The sequence below is a fragment of the Enoplosus armatus genome, chromosome 17 (genome assembly GCF_043641665.1).
Source record: "Enoplosus armatus isolate fEnoArm2 chromosome 17, fEnoArm2.hap1, whole genome shotgun sequence".
Classification (NCBI taxonomy): domain Eukaryota; kingdom Metazoa; phylum Chordata; class Actinopteri; order Centrarchiformes; family Enoplosidae; genus Enoplosus; species Enoplosus armatus.
Genome location: NC_092196.1, coordinates 3,439,234 through 3,461,621, shown reverse-complemented (window position 1 = coordinate 3,461,621; position 22,388 = coordinate 3,439,234). Strand labels below are relative to the sequence as shown.

Here is a 22,388-nt window from a genome sequence, read left to right as displayed (position 1 = left end):
CCAACTCATTGAGTTAACATTAGCTTAATTAGCTACAGCCGATAAAACCTGCCAGCGACAGTTGACATTTTAGGCGGCAAAATCTGCCGAAATTGAGATGGTGGCAGGGCTTAGTGAACAGTCAATCAAACCTTTAGGTTTACCACAAAGAATCCACATCAGGGAACAGTTCCTGATTTCAACATAAAAAGTCATCAGTCCTCTACTGAATTTAGGTGGTAGTCAAATCATTGTATAGTAGAAAAACACAAATGTATGTTTATCACTGTGACTTCTTTCAGTTCACCCAATGTCTCGTCGTTTGTCACCTTTGCACATGTCTTTTATCCATCAACCTGCTGTGATATAAATCCCCACCAAATCTGCTACTTGCAGTTTGGATCTTTAAGTACAACAAATTAAGGACGAAAAAAAAAGAAAAAGATTATTCAACAGTCATCTTGGGAATGCCATTCAGAGAAATGCTACTTGTGTACTGTTCGACCCATCAGAAACAGCTCGGAGGAAGGACGTGTAAACAAGCTTGTTTGCCATGGATTCCTTCTTGGTGTGCATATTGGTCTCATGAGGTCTGACTCTGCATCGAGGCTACATTATTATTATTTTACAGCACGGTGCCTACCTCAGCCCAGGTGGTCATCATCCGAACATCTAAACACGAGTTAAAACATCACCCGCATCGTGGAGACGCCCAGTCTGGCAACAAGCATGACATTCTGATTTGTTAACAAGTTTTTAAAAATCCCATTTTTAAGTAAATTGGAAACTGTTCATTTCAGTTTTTCATCACAGCAGGGAGCGGGCCAAATATCCCAAATTATAAATTCACTAACAGAATGCTGAATGCTCCAGCTTTGGATGACTCCAAGTTTGGCTTACATTTTGCAAAGTGACACGTAAAACTTCACTGTGTGTTAAAATCACAAGCTTTCTATTTTGACTTCCACGTCTTTGCCATTTGAACAAAGTCCCTCTTTTCTGGTCCACATCTCTCTGACACACGACGTAGCATTGTGAAAAAGCTTATTCAGGATTCCTTTATAGTCTTTCTTGTTCAGTCAGTCAGAGACTTTTAGTTGGCTCATGTTTCTTTGTGGGGTTTTTTTTGTATGAAATAATGAGTCTTTAGAATGATATGGCACAAGATCGCTGTCCTGTTTGAGAAGGCAGAGATTTTTCTAAAATTGCAGACAGTTTATTGGCTACGGTTAGACTTAGTGATGTGACATCATCGAGGCAAGGGGTCTCTTGAGGCACTCCGTTGAGTTTTCACATTAAGTTCAGTTGTACAATGTCTTCAGTGGCTCTGGAGGGAGCTTTCCAAAGTTTGGTTGGGCTTGAGACTTAAAAGTTTTAACAGAAAGCTTGTGTTACAAACTGGAGGTGCGAAGTTTGAAAGAATGGGGCATGTATATGCATTACAGGAAGAGTAGGATTCAGCTTTTGTGGAGCTTGGCCCATACTAGGGACTAAAAGCCAGGATATCTTGGCATCTGCTGCTTCGATTTTGACCACTCGTTTTAAAATATGTCTCTTGTGAAACCCCGTACTTTATAGAACTGCAATACTGAATCGCTGGAGTACCCCGTAACTAGCCACTCTAACTGATCCAAGTCTTGCATGGATTTTGGAGTTTTTTTGAGGCCCACCTAGGCTATAACTGGTTTGTGAAGGGGGGATTATATAATCTTGGAGGGGTCTTTTCAACCCCTAAGCTCCTTGAAACCAAGAACAGCGGAAATCCCGATGACTGGCTGACGCTCGGACTTGCCTTTATCGATGCATGCGCAACACAGGCAATGACACGACCAGCCTTTCTCAGATTTCCCTTATGCCGAGTTGCCTGGATGTCACATCGCTGTGTCTAGCTCCCAGCAGTTCGGCGCGGCGACCGCTCAGTCTCTTCAGTAACATGTGGTGCGGTGTGCCCAACACAAAAGCAGCATGCTAGGAAACCTATAGAAGCACACATGCATGTCAAACAACTCAGTGAATAAGTAAGCCAGGTCAGCAGACCAGATTGTCTCTAAATATGGGGGACAACTGGATTTGGACTGGACTGCACCAGACAGGACAGGACCGGTTCAGACCGGACCGGAGCAGACGGACAGAGAGAGAATGTGTGTTGTTTTAGTTTGTCGGGTTGTTCTGGAGAGTAATGAACGGAGGACAGAGGAGGAGGAGGGGGGGGGGGGGGGGGGGTGCACTTCAAACAGCAGAGGAGGTCCCTCGACAGCAACATCAAAGCGTCGTTTTGGAAGAAAAGTCCCATCTACACTTGTAGCGACTGCCCCCGCCCACACGCACCTGGAATATAATCACATTTTCATTTTCTTTCATTCTTGACGTGCGTAGCCATTGGTTGAGACAGATCACATGACCTACTCTCTGAACATGTCCTCCACGACCCAGTAGCTCCACCAACCATTAATACAGCATGAAGTAACAACATGGGTGCAGTGAAACAGAAATCTTTCTCTCTTTCTTTCTTTCTTTCTTTCTTTCAGTAAAACATTTTCTTGTGGTCATTTAAAACAGCACCAATATGGACTGCAGGAGAAAGTGCAGGGGAACAGGAAGGAATGAAATAATTCCCCCGTGTAAAACATGCCCTGGAGGGGTCAGTATTGCATTCTCCCATGTATTTTGTAAATGTAAACAGCTTACAGAAGGGCTTGTTTAATGATCATTAATCTGTGCCGAAGGGATTAGCATTTCATACTCTTAAAAAATAAATAACTGATCTCACAATTCGTAGCAGATTTGACTGGATAAACCCAAATGTTCCCTTAAAAGTACAGTGCCTTATGTAAGATGCGGATTAATGAATCCTCTACATTACGATTACGCCAAAGAGCGACTTCAATTTCACAGCCCGAGTGGTTTGCACACGAGTTGTGTTGTGGTTGATGCTAGCTCATCCATGTCAAGTCTCAACAGTGGACCTCACAGCCAGTGTTGGTGAGTGCAATAAGCTTGGGCAGGACAACAGGAATAAGGTAAAGTGGAGTTGGCAATAAGCAGGTGGATCATGTGCAAGGACGTATGAAGTGACCTCATGCAAGGTGGTTCTCGTTTTTCGTTACCCGGACATTCCTCTATAGCGAAAAATCCCCGGATGCTATCACACAATGTCAACGCGTCAGTATCCTGTATCTTTATATTAATAAGTAAATCTGTGTTGTCTGGCATTTCTAAACCCGTGTTTATCAAAAGACAGAAAAAATACTTCAGTGGGAATTTCAGATTTCATTTCTTATCTCACTGAAACAAGGTACAGGTCAGACTGGTGCGTGTCTGCTGGCCCGAGGCAAAAGATAAAAATGATAGGTATCTCTTTCTCACAGCTTGTTGATGTCACATCACCAACCCTGCTGGCCAGGCGTTTGATAAAACATTGCATGTGTTGCCAGTTACATTGTTCTTGAAAAACCAATGATCATATCTCTGCCTTAAAGCTCGTTATTGTCGCATACTGAGCTGAGTGACCCAGGCGTTGGATGCCAACAGGTAACCTGTCGGTCTTGAGAGTCTCATCAGATCCAGTCATGTCAAATAGTGGTGCTGATGGCCAGCACCACAGCAACCCCTGATTTTATCTGTTTTGTTGTGGTAAAAGTGCCCTGGAGGCCAGTTGCTGCCTTCAGGCGAGACACTGCAGATCAGTTACTGATCAGTGTCAAGTCTGAAAGCCTGTTAGTGTTTAGGTGGCTCATTACCCAGCTCATATTATTTAAACGCCATGTCTTTGTTCTGGGTTAGAAACAGGAAATTGAATGATAAACCAGTAGAGATGCCAGACAACAGTACTGCTCCCAGGTCCCATCGCTACACTGCATTACATTAGTCCACCCGTCCTCAACCTTTCAACTCCATCAATCTTTCTATGTATCCATCCTTCCTTCCCCCCTCCCAGCTCCCTTTTATCGGTCAAGGCCTATGAGGAGTTTGGTCTTCTCCTCCTCTTTCTTGCTCTCGTTCTTCAGGTCAGCAAACACCTGGGTGAAGAAGTGTGGATCGGTGTTGATCTGGAGCATCTTGCCGCTCATGCGGTTGATGATCTCCAGGCAGCGGTCCCAGAAGGCTTCCTTCTCCGCCTCGACCAGGAATGGCTTCAGCGGGTAGGAGATCTCGTTGCCCATGTAAGAGTAGGACAGGTAGAGGCAGGTGAGCAGTGAGGCCTGCAGCTCGCGCTCGGAGGCCACCTCGGACGAGACCACATCACGGCACAGCATGTAGAGGAAGACCACATTGGCCGGAGTGATGAAGCCTTGATCCTGCCAGCCCTGTAAGAGGAGGGAACGATCCACACTGCGCAGCCACAGCACCGGATCGGTTGGGGATAGACGCTTCAGTCGGTAACACCGGCGGCACAGGAACTCACCCAGGCTGCGCATCAGTTCGCTGGTGGAGGCCTGGGTTCAAGAAAAGAAGAAAGGTGAGAAAGAGGACTGGGGAAAAGATTGCTGAAATGAGGCAGCAGAGTTTAAGTGGCTAAACATGTTAGAAAGCTTTCAAAATACAAATTCAGCAACAAATCTTCTGTGATTAAAAAAAAAAAAAAGACCAAATAAGACAGTTAGGCTTAGCGTTACCTGGACGATGACCCGTTTTGGTGTGCCAGTTGTGGTAGACGGCTGGATCCCGGAGCCTGTGAGGGAATTCTTTTTGGCAGCGACAGTAGCTACGTTAACCAGGGTCTTGGAGATGGGCAAGTGGGAGGAGGTAGTGGTGGTGGTGGCCAAGGGGTCCTGACTTGAGGAGTAAGATGAAAGGTTAGCACAGGACTGGGACTTCTTCAGTTTCAGGCTATTGGAGGCTGAGTTGGCCGTGGCAGTGGCATGGCCATCCGGAGAGTTCCCTTTCCCACCATCCCCGCTGTCTGACTGCAGCTTCTTGGAGCCCTTCCTCTTCGCTGATACAGCCACAATGCGTTTCCATGGCAACACATTGATGAGAGAGGGGCGTTTGAGGGACTTTGAGGCCGCTGCTGCAGCATCCTTGGCATTCTTGCTATTCTGGACCGCTGTGTAGTGGCCTACCGTGGCCGGGCCATCCTCAAACAGCACTGCCTTGCGGTAGCTGGGAGACAGTGACAGCACCGTACCCATGATGCCTGCGCGAGGGTTAGCAGTGGGTCACAGGAAGGGTGGAGTGGGGATTGGGGGAAGGGTCTCTTTGATTGATCTTGACAAAGAGCTTTGAGGGGACCAAAGTGTTTCACTTCTGGAGGAAGTCGAACCTGTGAGTAAAGAACAGAAAGATTTATTCTCCATTACTTACATTACATGTAGTAAACAATGCAAAATTAAGCCATCAGCAACAAACGACCAAATTATTAGAATTAAGTTCATTAAAGATGTTTTAATTTAACAAAAAGAAAAAAAATCTTAACTCAAGGACACGTAGATACCTGCCAAGATACACTATATTGCCAAAAGTATTGGCTCACCTGCCTTGACTTGCATATGAACTTAAGTGACATCCCATTCTTAATCCATAGGGTTTAATATGACGTTGGTCTACCCTTTGCAGCTATAACAGCTTCAACTCTTCAGGGAAGGCTTTCCACAAGGTTTAGGAGTGTGTTTATGGGAATTTCTGACCATTCTTCCAGAAGCGCATTTGTGAGGTGACACACTGATGTTGGACGAGAAGGCCTGGCTCTCAGTCTCCGCTCTAAATCATCCCAAAGGTGTTCTATCGGGTTGAGGTCAGGACTCTGTGCAGGCCAGTCAAGTTCATCCACACCAAACTCTCATCCATGTCTTTATGGACCCTGCTTTGTGCACTGGTGCACAGCCATGTTGGAACAGGAAGGGGCCATCCCCAAACTGTTCCCACAAAGTTGGGAGCATGGAATTGTCCAAAATCTCTTGGTATGCTGAAGCTTTCAGAGTTCCTTTCACTGGAACTAAGGGGCCAAGCCCAGCTCCTGAAAAACAACCCCACACCATAATCCGCCCTCCACCAAACTTTACACTTGGCAGAGTGCAGTCAGACAAGTACCGTTCTCCTGGCAACCGCCAAACCCAGACTCGTCCATCAGATCGCCAGATGGTGAAGCGCGATTCGTCACTCGAGAGAACGCGTCTCCACTGCTCTAGAGTCGAGTGGCGGCGTGCTTTATACCACTGCATCCGACGCTTTGCATTGCACTTGGTGATGTATGGCTTGGATGCAGCTGCTCGGCCATGGAAACCCATTCCATGAAGCTCTCTACGCACTGTTCTTGAGCTAATCTGAAGGCCACATGAAGTTTGGAGGTCTGTAGCGATTGACTCTGCAGAAAGTTGGCGACCTCTGCGCACTATGCGCCTCAGCATCCGCTGAGTTGCTGTCGTTCCCAATCGCTTCCACCTTGTTATAATACCACTGACAGTTGACTGTGGAATATTTAGGAGTGAGGAAATTTCACGACTGGACTTGTTGCACAGGTGGCATCCTATCACAGTACCACGCTGGAATTCACTGAGCTCCTGAGAGCGACCCATTCTTTCACAAATGTTTGTAGAAACAGTCTGCATGCCTTGGTGCATGATTTTATACACCTGTGGCCATGGAAGTGATTGGAACACCTGATTTCAATTATTTGGATGGGTGAGTGAATACTTTTGGCAATATAGTCCACAGTGCTGTCACTGTCCTGGTGCTACCATGACAACTGAGCAAACAGCATCCCCTGAGAAAAACCGTGAGATGTGGTTGAAAGCTCCAGATTTTTAAAAGAAAATGACAAAAGAAAAATCTTAACTAAAGGTCTGTTGAGTGTCCAAGGTCAAAAATGAACTCTCGTACCCCGGCTTTTACTTTTTTTTTTGAAGAGTGAGTCAGATGGAAAGTCAGTGTGGGCCAGTTACTCATTTTCTTTCTGAAGCTTTCAGCCGCATCTCACAGTCTTCCTGAGTTAACGGAGTTTGCTCAGTATGGACCTCACTGCCTAGATGGATTTTTCCACGGTGATGTTACTGTCCCCTAGCTACCATGTCAACTGAGCAAACCCCTGCTGCCTGAAGAAGACCCTAAGATGCGGCTGAAAGCCCCCTAAAAAGCTAGCAAGCGGACTTTGAGTTAAGGTCAGGCCTCTCACACTCGAGATTTTACTTGTTTTTGTGATGAGTGAGTGAGGAGAAGGTCTATCAAGGTCCACTTTCAGGATTTTTCCCATAGCCTCCCCCGAGGAAGACCATGAAATGTGGTTAAAAGCTTAGTAAAAAGCTAGTAAGTGGACCTTTAGTTAAGTGTTTTTTTGGTCAAACCACTGTTTTTCTTGTTTTTTTTGGGAGGGGTGGGGGGTCAGAAGGACACCTTTGAAGATCTTAAAAGGTAATTGATTGAATTTGACAAAAATACTTCAACACCACGTTAATGCGTAAATGGTCTTATGTCCATGTTTAATCCCTGAGACCTCAACATGACTAAAAACTTTATAATAATCCCTTCATCATTTGATGGCATTCCTTCACACTATAGTAATATACAGACCACAGCACCGGTGTGATGACAGTGGTCACATGAAGGAGTCTGCAGCCACGCATATCATCTCCTTCAGGTTTTTAAAACCCAACAGAGCCTTAGTGCCTGTGATCAAACACTGCTGCTGATGTCTCTCTACATAAAGCATATGCGTCGCCTCTCGCGTCAGCGTCTACACGGGCCTGCAGCCGCTCCAGCGCTCTTCGGGATTATATAAGAGCCGAGATAAGGCCACGGAGAGATGTGCGCAAGCATCCATCTTAGCTTCAAAATGGAAGCCTTGAAAACAGCCCCTCCAACACAAGGCGGCTTCAGAAGCCACCAGCTGATGGGCCTGTGCTCTCGCACGCCCACAGCCTGAGGATGAGGATGAGGATGAGGATGCCGCTGCCTTTCACGTTTCAATGAGACACTTTCTGAGCAACATAAATCATCTAGATGGGAATAACAGAGCGGCTGCACACCTGTAAGGGATCATGTCTACATTGTTGACTATCTGGGCCTTCTCATTGGGGTGTTTATCATTTGCAGAGCTGGAGGGGGGGGGGGGGGGGGGGGTGATGTTGCCACATGCAGAAAAACAATCCTCTGTGTTTTCCTACCTTCTAATCAATCGACTCTTCTTCTGAGATCCATGGAGCACACCTTGACCCCCCCCCCCCCCTTTTTTTTTTGGCTGCCGTGCAAATGCGGCCAAAAATGTGCCGTTCGGCTCGGCTCCCACACCGCCAGTACAAGCAGTCCAGGTTCCAGTCCAGACAGGTTCGTCTCCCGGCGGGCTGCTGCCTCGCTCAGACCTTCATTTATAGGAAGTCCCTCGCTCGTCGACGGGGAGGCAGACGCGAAGCGACCGCGGGACGTGCTTCACTCCTTCGCTCGCAGCGAGTGGGAAGATGTCTTCCATTGAGAGGCGAAAATCTACGCGGTCTCACGGCTCGGACAGACCTCCACCAGACATCATATCAGCCCGAAAAGCCTCAATCAAAACAAAAGGCGGAGAATACCAAGAGGGGGGGAAAAATGGCCACTATGAATTCCAAAAATAGACAGCGGCTTATACCCTCAGCTAGAGAGAGGGAGAGAGAGAGGGAGACCCGCTGCTTTGATGCGGGCATCTGCAGTCATTCGGGTTGGATGTGGGGGAGAAGCGGCGCCTTCTCATTGGCTGCTGCCGGGATGCTGCGGGCCGCCGCTGCAGCAGCCGCGCCGCTGAAGCCATTGGCCGCCGACGGTCTCCAGCCTATCGGAGAGTTCGCTGTCCGAGGTGCTGAACCAGCCGCGCAGATGTGTCAAAGCTGCTGCTGCTGATGTGGATGATGGGGGGCGGGGGCGGGGGATGGGGGGGGGGGGGGGGGGGGGGTGTGGAGATGGAGGATTTTTGTGAATCAAATTTGAGTCGGCCGAGCCCTGCTGACAAAACCCGCCTGCAGACGCACCGTGCATCACCTCCCGACAGTCCGGGAGGTGATGCGCTTCATGGAGGAAAGCTTCTGCCATTACTGGGAAGAGGGTGAATAAAGAATATTATGTAAAAAGTCAGTATCAGCGGAGTTTCCTTCCATCATCGAATCATCGCCTACATCTGGGGAATGAAGAAGAAATTGACAACACCTACCTTTTATCTAACACAAGAAATGAACTAGAGGTGGAAATTAACTTAGCACATTTACTCAAGTACTGCACTTCAGTACAATCCATTTTTACATAAAGCAACGTGTGATACAATTGTTTTAGTAGATTCCAACCTTTTTGGCTTGTGGCTTGTTGGGGCCATTGGGGCAGATATCTGTGAGGTGTTGGCAGTTCCACCAAAGAGATATTTCCCCTCTAAACTTCTCTGGTGGTTTCATTTAAATTTAAACAATCTAATAATGTCATACATAATAATAGTCGAGGGCCATTTTTCTGCAGAACGAATACTTTTGATTTGGATACTTTAAGTATTTTGCTGATAATACTTCGGTACTTTTGCTTCAGTAAGATTTGGATTGCAGGACTTTTATTGGTGTTGGTACCTTTACATAAGTAAAGGATCTGAATACTCCTTCCACCACTGGAATTAGGTGAAACAGTCATTTCATTGACACTTTTGTATGATTTGGTTCTATAGAGGGAAGATAGAGGCAGTGTTCAATTGGTAGACTCACAATTGGTGAAACAAACCAACAAAAACAGGCAAAATGTATCTACAGGCATACAAGTCAGCAAATAGTTTTAAAGAAAATGAGCTAAAATCAAATAAACACAACATAACTTTTTATTTATTTTCCCTAATTCCCCAACCAAGCTAGAACCAGATATCAGCGTGAAGGTCATCAGGGTTATTTTCTCAGACTTTGGAAAGCCCCAGAAGACACCGTACAGCTTTCCCTTCACAGGCCAAGTGGTCCTCACGCTGGGTTCCCCTCAAAACTGAAGAGAAAATGTCGCTGTAGGAGTGAGCTGTCTGCAGGTTTTTATTCCGGCCAGTGGTCTGCAGATTCAACTTCCAGTGGTCCTGACTGGGAGATTTGTGGTAAATAAATACAAAATCCGCATGATCACTTTAATGTCACTGTTGGCTTTGATTACAGTTTTTCCCCCCTTGTTTGGTCTGTTATTTTGTGGTGATAACATCATACGTATTGGGCAAATTACTCTCTCTGCAATGCTGCCAAATCCGTCTCTGTAGCCTTTGTAATATTTGTCTGTTGTCGTCCGCTCTCATGTCTCCAGAGCTTGCCCTGGACCTCCCCATCTCAGAAGCCACTGATGCGTGGATGTATAACATCAGCTGGTGTCATTCCCTATATTCTCTCCCCAGAGGAGAGTCATTGTACAGACCACCTGTGTGTCACCACCTGTTTTCTAATGGCACGGACACCTTGTGCTTTTTCAGCCTTTCTCACATAAAGCCAGTGTGGGGGCTGTAAGCTAGAAAGTGGATTTAACTGGATGGCTTTCTTCCCAAATACAGCCTCTGCCCACAGGCAAAGGAGCCGGAAGAGGGGAGGGGATCTGTAAAGCCTCTGTAAAGAGGATGCTGCATCAGAGGAATAACACAGTGAGTCACCTGGCTGCTGGCTGACACATATAAATACATAGGTAGCATGGAATGGTACACTTACACTGCAACATTTCCATCCTTTGGTTGTCTGACCTTGGGGCATGGTGCACTCTCTCTGAGATATTGTTATTCAAATCCTCTCACCAACAAACCAATCTTTGGTTTGTTGAGGGGTTCCTGCTTTGTCCACGGTCTTCACTTTATTGGCCCACATTGTTGGGAACTTTGGACTGGGCTTCCACCCGTGCTGCATCCATGAAAACACTGATGTTAAAGAGATAAAACCTACGGTGCAAATATTAGTAATTAAGTAAAAAAATAAAGCTCTGTTGGTCTTCATATCGATTTCAGAGTGGGATGCGGAGCTGTGGTGGCATATGCAGTGTTAGGGAGTAGATTGGAGGTTACAGTAGACATAGTTAATACTTCAGATCAGAATCAGAATCAGAAATACTTTATTCATCCCCGGGGGGAAATTGTACAGTACCGGTGCTCCCATTCAAGAGTAAAGTAGCATAATTTAGAACTAAAGGTATGTACAAAATATAAAAATAAGAAATAGAAAATAAAAAATATACACATTTACAGTATTTAAGTGAACAATAAAGTAAAAAATATATACAATAACAATGTATAGGCGATTCCATACATGTTTGAGCAATTTTTAAGCCAACACATAAATAAATAAAATGTCGACACCAGATTGTTATCCCTGGCTTTGAAACAGCACTCAGATCATGTGCGGGAAAAAATAACATTTACACAGGAAAATGACGAGGCGCCGAACTACATAACCCATCATGCACTGCACGCGGCAGCGCACATCAAGTTCCGGGACGCGGGGTTAAAAGCTGAAATGTCTTGTTTTTGAAGTCTTCCCCTTATTTAAGCCAGTTTGTTTCAACAGGCCTTTGCACGTATGTACCTTTTCCACTCGCTAGTAGCACTACAGATGGACGCTTTGCACAGACACCGCTCACTTTACAAAGGAACGACTCCGCCATGGAAAGAGACGTACCGCAGGGTGAGAAACCAGATGCTAGGCTGTCACTTAGCTCGCTCGCTAGCTAGCTAGCTGGTTCTTGTCAGAGTTTAACATTGTGCCGCCCTGTTTTTTTTTTGTTGTTGTTGTTTTTTTTTGTCTCCCGTAGCGCTGCGTGGACAGACTCAAAAACAGCCGGTCCAGGCTGCTGGAGAGATATCGTCAGATGGGGGAGAGCCAGCAGCGCAGCGGCTCCGGGGCCTCCATCATCGTCCAGGAGGTGATGGAGGAGGAGTGGACCGCGCTGCAGTCAGAGGACCGCAGGCTGCCCTCGCTGTGGGGGCCGGACGGCATGGCAGAGGTCGGTCTCTCCCGGTCTGACTCTCCCTCTCCCTCACTAGGTCTGGGTCTCTTCCTGTGTCACTGTTGGCTCTGTCAGAGAGAGCACCTTTTTAAACCCATAAACATTTTCAAAATAAGACTTTCTCCAAGTCAATAATGAGTCAGTAAATGGGAGTCTCACCTGGAGCTGAAATCTGTTTTTGTTTTTCTTCTGTTTTTTGCGCTTTATCTGCTTTCTTTTCTCATGAACAGATGTTCAGTGTCATGAGGGAGTATGACGAACTGGCCGTCCTCGAAGAAATCCAGCAGGAGCTCTTGTCTCAAGGTGAGACATTTCACAATAACAGTTCTGCCCAAGCATCCGTAACACCACATACCTGAACACGAGTTGTAGACAGCGGTGGTACCAGCAGCGTTGAGTTATTTCTGCTGCGGTTGATTTTGAGCCCCCACTAAAGTCGTGTGTTCTTTCCTTTCGCGCCACAGAAACGTCCATTATCGAAGAGTACGAGAGGAACGTGCAGTTTGAGCAGCAGTACATATCGTCTGTTGTGGAAGGGATGGAAGAGATGCATATTATTTGCCCCGTATGTCACACGTGAGTCCAAGAGATGGCAGCTACATCACAAGACATTGACAGAGACTCATTTCCAGCTTCCTAATATGTCTCTGCTGGCTTATGTCAGTGGAGTGGCGTTGATAACAGACACATTTTTATGGTTCAAGATTAGCATGCTTCTTGTCTCTCGCAGGAACAACTTGAACATCAACAGCCATTTCATCTCCTGCCTCTGTGGACTGTACATGAACACGAAGGTTTGTTTGTTTGTTTGTTTGTTAAATCCAGATAAAAATGAGGGATAAATCAAGGCACTTGGTTTTGTATTACAGTGTACTTTTCAATCATATTTCCTCGGCCAAAGTTGTGAGTAGGTTGTGTTTTCATGTTGTTTTTTTTTCAGGCAAGTATGCTTATGCACGATTGCCGCCATTTGTGTCAAAAGTCATCATAACTCAATCTGAAACACGTGGACATGATCCACATGTTTTTTAGATTCAGTATGACTCGCACTTCCTGGGGGTACCGTTATCTGCCATGTCCATTGTGGATAAACACCCAAAAATTTACCCAGAAATCATGGGGGTGTGGGAAGGTGCTCCTTTTTATAACTCCAGAACTTGCCTGAGAAAAATCACATTTCTAAGTTTTCTTCAGTGTCAAAGTAATCCAGTGATAGTTGTCTATACACCCATGGGCACTTTGCAAACAGGAACTGCTAATAGCTAATTTGGCATACTTTTAATGGGGCACAATTGCCAAATTATAAACAAATGCAGGCTTTAAAAAAAAACCCAGAATCTTGAGGAGTAGGCCACAGGTAACTTACTGACTCCATAGCAACGTTATACTTCCTGTTTACATGTTTATTTCCAAAACTTAAGAGCATGATTATCCGCCAAAAAGAAGTACGACATTACTAAGATGGAAAGTGCTGCAACATTTTACACTCTGTCTTTAGAAACGGAACATCACCCCCGATATCCTGCGGCATCTTCTGGAGTCCCGGGTGTCGGAGCACATGGAGGACTGTCTCCTCAACCCCGTGTTCTCTGTAGCTCCCAACACCGACAGCTCTCCCAACCTGATGATAAGCTGCAAGGTACGGCACGGTCTCATACCAAAGAAAATCTGCTGCTGCTGCTGGAAACTTAAAATGCATAACTCCCCGCTGCAGAAGTCTTTTTTTGTTTGTCCCCCCCCCCCCCCTTCCCTTTCACCTAAAGAATGAAGTTCTGTATTTTCCTCATCATTGTGTATGTACTGGCCTGTTGCCCACATTATGTTCTCTGCTGCTTGACTGACCCGGTTTCCCAGAAGGAAAAATAATCAATGTGCCACACAATAACTGTAGTGTCAGTTGTGACTGATTGGTTTATTGTTGTTTCCTCTGCTTTCAGGTTTGTGACTACCTGTCTATTGTCCTGTGAAAGCGACGCGGCTGACATGAGTGACTTGACTCGTGAGATTTGATTTTGAGTTTTTTGTGCTCTGTATGTTTTATGAAATAAAGGCTATTTTTTAAAAAAAATATTTAATGTGTATCTCTCCTTTATTGTATTGTATGCTTCCCCTCTTTAACTACTATTTCATACATATTGAAGCTATGATAAATTTGCGTATGCACCATTTTACTATCTCAAAATATTTTCAGTGAAACATACATACCCCCAAGGGTAAAGTTGTGTGTATGGACCCCAGTCAGAAGTAACCACCACCTAGATGTGTAAACTGTAATGCAACCTCCCACCACCAAAATGCAATGCTGCTATTGCAGAAAATGGTTCAAACTAAACATTTATTCATTTAACGTAATTTCACGCAAATAACAGTGGGGTACATTTTCTGCACATGGTGTCACCAGCGCATATTCGTGGCTACGTTTGCTTACTTTGATACCTGACGTTCATTTCAATGCATTTAAAAACCTAGTAATAAAGCATAGTGTAACTGTATGAAATACAATGCTTGAAGACGCATCGACATGGACAAGGAGAGAAATTCTGTGGGATTAATCAAGAAACACCTGCAAATTTCAGACTAATTAAATCAGTGAGACGCTCTGCATCCAATAAAACATTGATCACTCTCAATGAACATAAGCCATAGAGGACAGATCATCTATCATCATTAATGAACCCGACAGTGTAGTGTAATATTATATTTAATAAAATTAGTTTCTGAAATTACCTGCACTTCTAGGCAGCAGGACTCGGCATCACCGATAGGGGGCAGCATTTGCCCGACCATGTGAATGACCTGACCGGAAAACAACCAGGCAGAGCGGAGCGGAGGCAGGCAGAGGAAAGATGGCAGCCGCGGCAGTGGCTGAGTTTCAGAGAGCACAGTCTCTTCTTGGAACAGACCGGAATGCCTCTATCGATATCTTACACTCAATAGGTAAATATACTCGACACAGTATGGCAATAGCGGGAAAATAATGCTACGCTCAGACACTGAAGCTATTCATCCCCTCCAGCAAACGTGGAGCAGTTGAGTTAGCCAGCTTTGCTGTTAGCCTGTTAGCAGCTAAGCTAAGTTAGCAAGCCCAGTGCTGGCCGTCTCTTTTTTCTCCTAGCTTGCACAGTGAGTCAGCAGCAGTGGGCTAGCCGGCTAGCGGCACACCGGCTAGCTTATCGGATAGGCTAACGTTAGCTGCCCCGGCTCATTCATTTGACAGGAACTTGGGTGACAGCTGGCTAGTTAACGTTAGCATGTAGCCAGCGTTGTTAGCAGCTATGACTCGTCTTGTCAGATGTCAGGCCGACATGGAAATACATGTGAAAGCGAGTTTACTCTCTTAACGTCACCTACTTTGTCACGGCCTCTAGTTTATGCTCATGCACCATGTGGTGCTTTATGTTGATTACTAAAGCGTAGCTACGTAGCTGTCATCATCGTTTATTGTTTAGTTTGACAGGTCCGATATTTCACAGCTTCGTTAGCCTCTTGGCTGCTCGCCATCCAACCAAACCTACCCGTGATATGACTCGACTCAACGCCAGTCTCTAGAGGCAGGAGGAAAGAGTGTAACGTCAGCATTTTCACAGTTTGCACATGGCGGTGATTCACGTCTGTACGGATCAGATGACATCATCATTATATACGTTTGTGTGTGTTGTAGTGAAGCGGGACGTCCAGGAGAGTGATGAGGAGGCGGTGCGTGTTAAAGAGCAGAGCATCCTGGAGCTGGGTGGGCTGCTGGCCAAGACAGGGCAGGCTGCAGGTAACAGAACATGATGTTCAGACTCCAAGCACACCACACACAAAGCTGTATGTCACACTGTTTTTCTTTTTTTCCCCACGAGTAAGGCTCCTGACTCAATGTCCACGTTGCTCAGGTTTCGCCACTTGTTTGGGTCTAATTGGCTTGTTCTCCCTCCAACACTTGTTGGAATGTAGACTGATTCTGCTCAAAGATGTTGCTTTTTATATGGCTGCTCCCATGAAAAACAACAACAAAGACATGAGTTGAACAAAGAAATCATGTCCCTCCTTACTAAGCCTTATTATGAGTTCGATCTGAGGCCTGACTACTTTTGTACAACATTGCATTTTTGCTTAAATGTTCAATGCCAGGCTGTTATTTTGTTTTTGTTTTTGTTTTTTTTACATCACATCTGCCTTAATGAAAATTCAGCAAATGCAAACATTTTTACACATGTACATGAGAACAGGTTCAAGTAGTAAAGCATACTGTAGCACATGTGTGGATTGTCTCTATTTGTAGTGAAATCGAAACTGATATCCAAGCATTAATTAAGAAATAGAGCGATTAGAACGTTAAAGTGCTAGACCAAGAATGTGTTTCAATATACATCTTTAAGGAAATCTAGGTTAAGATATAATCCCTGTAGCAAACCTGCTGTAAGATATCCAAGAATATCTTTAGCATCTTCTTACCAAAAAAAAAAAAAAAAACACTGCAAGGAAGGTAGTAGCTGGTGAAGGTTGAGTAGCCTTTGGATGAGAAGTTTGTTCCTGCCTCACATATGGGCCAGTGGAAGTGCTGTGAGTCATCAGCTGAACAGTTGGAAAGGAAGAATGTATGACCCTGGTCAAATTTAAGCTGCAATAAACAGGCCTGGGCTGTGTCTAAAATCACTATTTACAAACGTGAAAAAGGCAACATAATGTTCCCCACTAAAATATCACAGTGACATTTTGATGAGTTTTCTTGTATCATTTAGGAAACATGGAATTGGCAATGTGTTCATTTTAAGTGTTTTGCAACTCTTATTGAAAAGTTTAGATAGTATATTTTTTGCATTCACCAGCCATTGGGGCAGATTGATTGTAAGCTTATTTTCTGCTGTTTTCTCTTTTTTTTTTTTTTTTGCCCCTCACCTCCCTCTCCTCAGAGCTTGGGGGCCTGCTGAAGTATGTACGGCCCTTCCTCAACTCCATCTCCAAGGCCAAGGCAGCCCGGCTGGTCCGCTCCCTGCTGGACCTGTTCCTGGACATGGAAGCTGCCACGGGTCAGGAGGTGGAGCTCTGCCTGGAGTGCATAGAGTGGGCCAAGGCAGAGAAGAGGACCTTCCTCAGACAGGCACTAGAGGTGAGACATGTTGTCATCTGCCAGTGGACCCCTGTGCGGGCATCTGTGTGCAGCCCAAAACGAGTGACCGCGTGGACTGTCCGCATAGCAAGCACACCAACTGTGCATGCTCTGGAGTACTGGGGATGCTTCTCCTCGTAGATGCTTCTCATCACTTGCACCAGTGTTCTGTATTCGCCCTCCCCGGTCCCATTCTCTATAAGCAGCCGCACATTATATCTTCTCTTTTTACCTTTTTCTTCTTGTTCAGCCAAAAAAAAAACAACAAACACACTTCCTCTTCTTCTTCCTTTTCCAGACAAATTGTGATGTGGTTCATAGTTGCCCCCTTGTCCTGCAACCCAACCAGACAGACTCCCTCAAGATTAGGATCGATCTGTCTGGCGGCTGTCAGCTTAGCTATGTGGAGAAAAAAAGCTAGCTAGTTTTTTTAAGGTGTTAATACAATCTACTGGTGAAAGGGAAACGTTGGGGGAATCCCTGGGTTGGTAAAATTGGCATGACCGTATTTGTGCTTCCCCGGGATACTGTTCAGCAGCTGGACTGGATACAGTCAACTTACCCCCATCATGTAGATCCAAGAAAAAAAGGGCTAGACTATATATTAGGCCCAACATGTTTGATCTCATCTTATTTATGTCTTAAAATGAAGTCTGGAAGTTGTACATTATTTGCTGTATTGATATATTTTATATTTGTCTGGGTATTCGTTGAATACTTACCACATAAATCTGTTGCGTAAATACCTAATTTACCCAACTATGGATTGTTAACACTTCCGATAAGTGATGAAGGAAATTCCTTGAACGTTGCAGACCTGGACCCTGAGACGGTTGTTGTTCTCCTCTCTCCTCAGGCTCGTCTCATCTCATTGTATTTCGACACAAAGTGCTACCAGGAGGCTCTACAGCTTGGTAAGTGTTTTCAATTTGCGTGACAATTACAGAATGTTTAGAAGACAAAAGAATTAATTTATCCACAAGGTAAGAAAGTAGATTTCATTTATAAATAAAGGCACTGAAAGCGTCGACTCTGAGCTTCCTTCCTTCCTTCTCCAGGCTCCCAGTTGCTGCAGGAGCTGAAGAAGATGGACGACAAGGCCCTGCTGGTGGAGGTTCAGCTGCTGGAGAGTAAGACATACCACGCGCTCAGTAACCTGCCCAAGGCCCGCGCCGCCCTGACATCTGCCAGGACCACCGCCAACGCCATCTACTGCCCACCCAAACTACAAGCAGCTTTAGACATGCAGTCAGGTACGCAAGCAGGACAACAACACCTGACCAAGTCGCTGGTGTGCGGTATCTGTTGCAGTTAAACTGACATTTATGAGTGTGTTTGGTTGCGTGTCCAGGGATCATTCACGCAGCGGAGGAGAAAGACTGGAAGACGGCTTACTCCTACTTCTATGAGGCCTTTGAGGGCTACGACTCCATTGACAGCCCCCGAGCCATCACGGCCCTCAAATACATGCTGCTCTGCAAAATCATGCTCAACGCGTAAGTGGCATACGACTCAGATACATGATAGTCTGCGAAACCAGCTCAGGCCTGCACTATTGATTTTCACTGGGAGAGAACCCAGAATGAGCTTTTCGTCTTGCTGTGTCTGATGCATATTGTTTCCGTCTCAGGCCAGAGGATGTCCAGGCCCTCATCAGTGGCAAGCTAGCCCTGCGGTACGCTGGCAGACAGGTATCACTCCTCATTCCTAAGAATTTCCTAACGTAAACTCAACTGACCGTTCGCGAGTAGCGTAAGGAATGGGTTTAAGCGTGCCTTTCTCTGCTCTAAAGTCAGCTGTCGTGTTATGTTAGCATGTCTGGCTACCTAGCTTACTCCCTACACCTAACCAGTCGTTGGTTACAAGGCCGGGAGCACCTCATTAATGAACTACATTTGATTGTGGGGTTACAGGTTATGTAAAAAAAAAAAAAAAAAGCCCTTGGAATCCAGTCCCGGATGAGAGTTTATGCTAACGTTAGCAGCTCTGTCCTGCAGCTTTTAGCGCAATATCATGTAGCCATTAAGTGGATATTTAAGACTCCTTTCACAGGGTTGTGGTCAGTTAGCTTGCTGGCTACAAATGAAAAGCTGCTTTTTCCTACCTCTGGGACCCACTGTTTCAGAAGTGACTAAGAATTTTGTATTTGCCACTGTTGTCATAGTAAACTGCATAACGTGCAGTGAGAGAACAGAAGGCAGGTGTAGCAACAGTAACCAAGATGGGCCGGGCTCAGCGAACAGTCACGATTGGATTTTCTGTATTTGTTTATTTACATATTCATGTTGTATGCAGTGCAGCATTCTTCAGTCTCTGTTGGTAGAAGCTGCTCAGCCGCCGTCGTGATCCATAACATTTTGTTTATGTTGTTTTTCTACAGACAGACTCACTGAAATGTGTGGCACAAGCCAGCAAGAACCGGTCGCTGGCAGACTTCGAAAAGGTTTGTGTCGCGAGTTTGATGCTGTACGTCGACCTCGTTGAGGCTGTGGAACAACCCTTTGTGACTGAAATGTCCTGTTCCCACTGCTCCCTCCCCCAAGGCACTAACAGAGTACAAAGCAGAGCTGAGGGATGACCCCATCATCAGCACCCATCTGACCAAACTGTATGACAACCTGCTGGAGCAGAACCTCATCAGGGTCATCGAACCTTTCTCCAGGGTCCAGGTAATCTCTTCGAATTACTTAGAATACTTAGTGTACTTACTAATATACTTATTGTAAATGTCATTTTAATCATTCTGCTTGTCCTTCTTTTCTCTGACAGATAGCACACATTTCCTCCCTCATCAAACTCCCTAAGGTAGGATTTCACTCATCTCCGTCAATGTTTCACTTTCATTATACATATTTCTTGCAATTCCTCAGGTTTTTACAATGAAATACCTACAGTCCAATTGTGTCTGCCCTGCAGGGAGACGTGGAGAGGAAATTATCGCAGATGATCCTGGACAAGAAGTTTCACGGTATGTGTCTGCAGCTCTTTTAGTATACACTACGTGAAGAGACAGATAAATATTTGTTTCCTTGTGGTAAATATTAGTGTTTTGTGGTTGTTGAAGGGCCAGTAGAAGATAAATAAGGACTTTTCTGAACTGTGAATCATGCAAAGCTGCTCCAGTGGAGTCCCAGAATAAACATATTGAGCTGAAATGAGCATAATATGGGACCTTTTAAAGTGTTGTTTCCATCACAGTTCACTGTGCTTTGTTTTTTTACTGGATGAAATGAACTAAATTAGTGAGTGCGCCTGTCATCGACAGCCCTCCCATAGCTTTTAACCGTTTTTCTCTCTGTTTTCCTCCCTTTATCAACCCCCACCTTCCTACCTGACAGGTATTTTGGACCAAGGCGAAGGTGTGCTGATTGTCTTTGAAGAGCCAGTGGTGGACAAGACGTACGAGGCGGCCCTGGAGACCATTCAGAACATGAGCAAAGTGGTCGACTCGCTCTACAACAAAGCCAAGAAGCTAACATAAGGTCAGCCCCAGCAGAACTGATCACGTCGGCGTCCATATGTAGCAACCCAAATATGACGTGGGAGGCTGAGATGCCTTTTGGTCCATTACACGGTCTTAATGTAGTAATTGTGCAACGTAATGGATTACATAATAATAATAGCAGTTAGTTGACCTCTAAATAACTGCTATTGAATGATCACCAGCCTTGTGTTACAGATTGTTCAAATCAACTTGAAGCCCATTTACCAACGTATGCGTGTCTGTAAAATCTCAGTGTTGAGTCTCTTCAACCCGTCTTTGCCCCCCCACCCAGAGAGAGTGAAACCACCGGCCCTCCTGCCCGGAGTGCCGTGGGCCAGTCAGACCTCCGTTGATCGTTCACTTCAACCCGGGAGGGACGAGGGGAGGAGGACGAGGACATTACAAACAAACCCAGCAAGCAAACAAACCAGCTGACCAACTGAAGACGACCCAACGGAACAACAAACTGACGGGTGGGGAGGAGGGGAGGGGGCCGGTGGACACGCCGCTCCTCCTAGTCCTCCCTCAGCCCTCTGCTCTCGCTCCCTCCAGTCTCTTCCTTCCAACCTGACTGGGGTTGATCTGACACAACGTGCTACTCCCTACGGACAAATTCAGGCACTGTGCCCCTCTTCTCTTCCCCCACCACTGGTTTCTACTGTATGAAAAATTGGACAAGCCCACCCTCCCCCCTCCCCACCGCACCCCCCTTTTTTTCCCCCTCCTTCTGTTTCTCTCTGCGCTGGCCATCAGGGAATCTTGTAAAATAACAATAAAGAATACATATACAGTACTTATTCATACATGTATTATATAAATAAAAAACATGCTCGGCCTGTTCTCAGAGTGTACCCGGGGTTAAACGTGGGTTGGTTGGTGTGTGTCTCCCACCGGATTCTACCTGTTCTGTCCAATTTGCCAACCAGCCCTGAAACACTGAAATGTTTGAATTTCTCCCGATTTTCTGCAGTTTTGAAGAATTGCCCCACAGTTAACAAAGTCACCTGAAGAATGGTTTTAAAAACGGAGGCCGTCGGAACAACCCTCCCTTCTCCTCATCCTCACTATGACCATTGCGCCCCCCCCCCCCCCACCACTTCGCTAGTTTAACCCTGAGTGGTCTCACTCACAAGGCATTCTGGGATTCGTGGACCATACAGGGAATTTTGTTCTTCTGTCCACTTGGGACCATGCCACAAGGAGAGGAGGACATTCATCACCACACTGGAGTCTCCTACACCCCCCCACCCCCCACCCCCTTTCCTGCCCCCTGCGCTCCTACTTCCTGTTTGTATATAACATTGCCAAGCGCCTCTGTTCATCCAAGGCCCGATGTATTCACACTGTCCCCCCCCTTTTTTTATAATGCGTAAGAACAGAATAAACCTCGCCACTGAGCGCTTGGTCAGTCACACGAAGTGCTTTTGATGCTCGACACGTGACTGGAGAGGGAACTCTGCGTTCTGAGACGTGACGGTTTGTTTTGCAGGAAAGGGCGAGTTTCGCTGAAGAAAATCAAGCTGTACATTTCTGGGAACTTCATTTTGCAAGGACTCGAGGGTTTACCATATATGACATAGAGAAAGACAAACGCTAATAAAAAAAAAATTAAAACCTGCAATTTGTGTGATTTTAGGATCCTGGAAGTGAAAATGTGTTTAAAATGTTTACCGCTTTGGTTCATTAAGCTCCTCTGCGCTCCTTTGCATACTTGAGATCGGTGATTTCCAACCAGGGACGCTTCTGCAGTAGCCAGGGGGGGCACGTGGGACCAGACTAGAGTGCAGTCTGTGAGCTCAGCTCATTTGAAAAGGAAAAAAACTTTGAACAATTTTGATTTAAAGAAACAAAAAAAGTCTGCACAACACCTGAACACCTATTTGAGACTATTTTAATTGAGAGTGCATGGAAACTAGGTTAGCTAAAACTACTGGATAAATG

General features: G+C 45.6%; 3 protein-coding genes across 4 annotated transcripts; 2 read left to right on the top strand and 1 right to left on the bottom strand.

The window, feature by feature from the left end:
- Positions 1-3,923: 3,923 nt before the first annotated feature.
- Positions 3,924-5,111, bottom strand: LOC139300532 (cyclin-dependent kinase 5 activator 1-like). Its single transcript, XM_070923660.1, has 2 exons — positions 4,596-5,111; positions 3,924-4,415 (listed from the first exon to the last, which is right to left on the bottom strand). Exons 1-2 carry the CDS (start codon positions 5,109-5,111, stop codon positions 3,924-3,926), a joined length of 1,008 nt encoding a protein of 335 aa, XP_070779761.1.
- A 6,254-nt stretch (positions 5,112-11,365) lies between these two features.
- rpain (RPA interacting protein) lies at positions 11,366-13,920 on the top strand. Its single transcript, XM_070923594.1, has 7 exons — positions 11,366-11,546; positions 11,674-11,865; positions 12,099-12,171; positions 12,333-12,444; positions 12,599-12,662; positions 13,367-13,507; positions 13,806-13,920. Exons 1-7 carry the CDS (start codon positions 11,442-11,444, stop codon positions 13,833-13,835), a joined length of 717 nt encoding a protein of 238 aa, XP_070779695.1. The 5' UTR covers positions 11,366-11,441; the 3' UTR covers positions 13,836-13,920.
- Positions 13,921-14,703: 783 nt separating this feature from the next.
- On the top strand, positions 14,704-22,061 carry LOC139299839 (26S proteasome non-ATPase regulatory subunit 11A). Of its 2 annotated transcripts, none has more exons than XM_070922767.1 (13): positions 14,704-14,805; positions 15,530-15,631; positions 16,767-16,963; positions 17,820-17,877; positions 18,022-18,216; positions 18,315-18,459; positions 18,594-18,654; positions 19,344-19,406; positions 19,507-19,632; positions 19,733-19,768; positions 19,880-19,931; positions 20,302-20,445; positions 20,740-22,061. In XM_070922767.1, the coding sequence occupies exons 1-12, from the start codon at positions 14,715-14,717 to the stop codon at positions 20,442-20,444; spliced, it is 1,269 nt and encodes a 422-aa protein (XP_070778868.1). In that variant the 5' UTR covers positions 14,704-14,714; the 3' UTR covers position 20,445; positions 20,740-22,061. The 2 variants fall into 2 exon arrangements, with proteins under 2 accessions (XP_070778868.1, XP_070778870.1); XM_070922769.1 differs by having other exon boundaries at positions 20,701-22,061.
- The last annotated feature ends 327 nt before the right edge of the window (positions 22,062-22,388 follow it).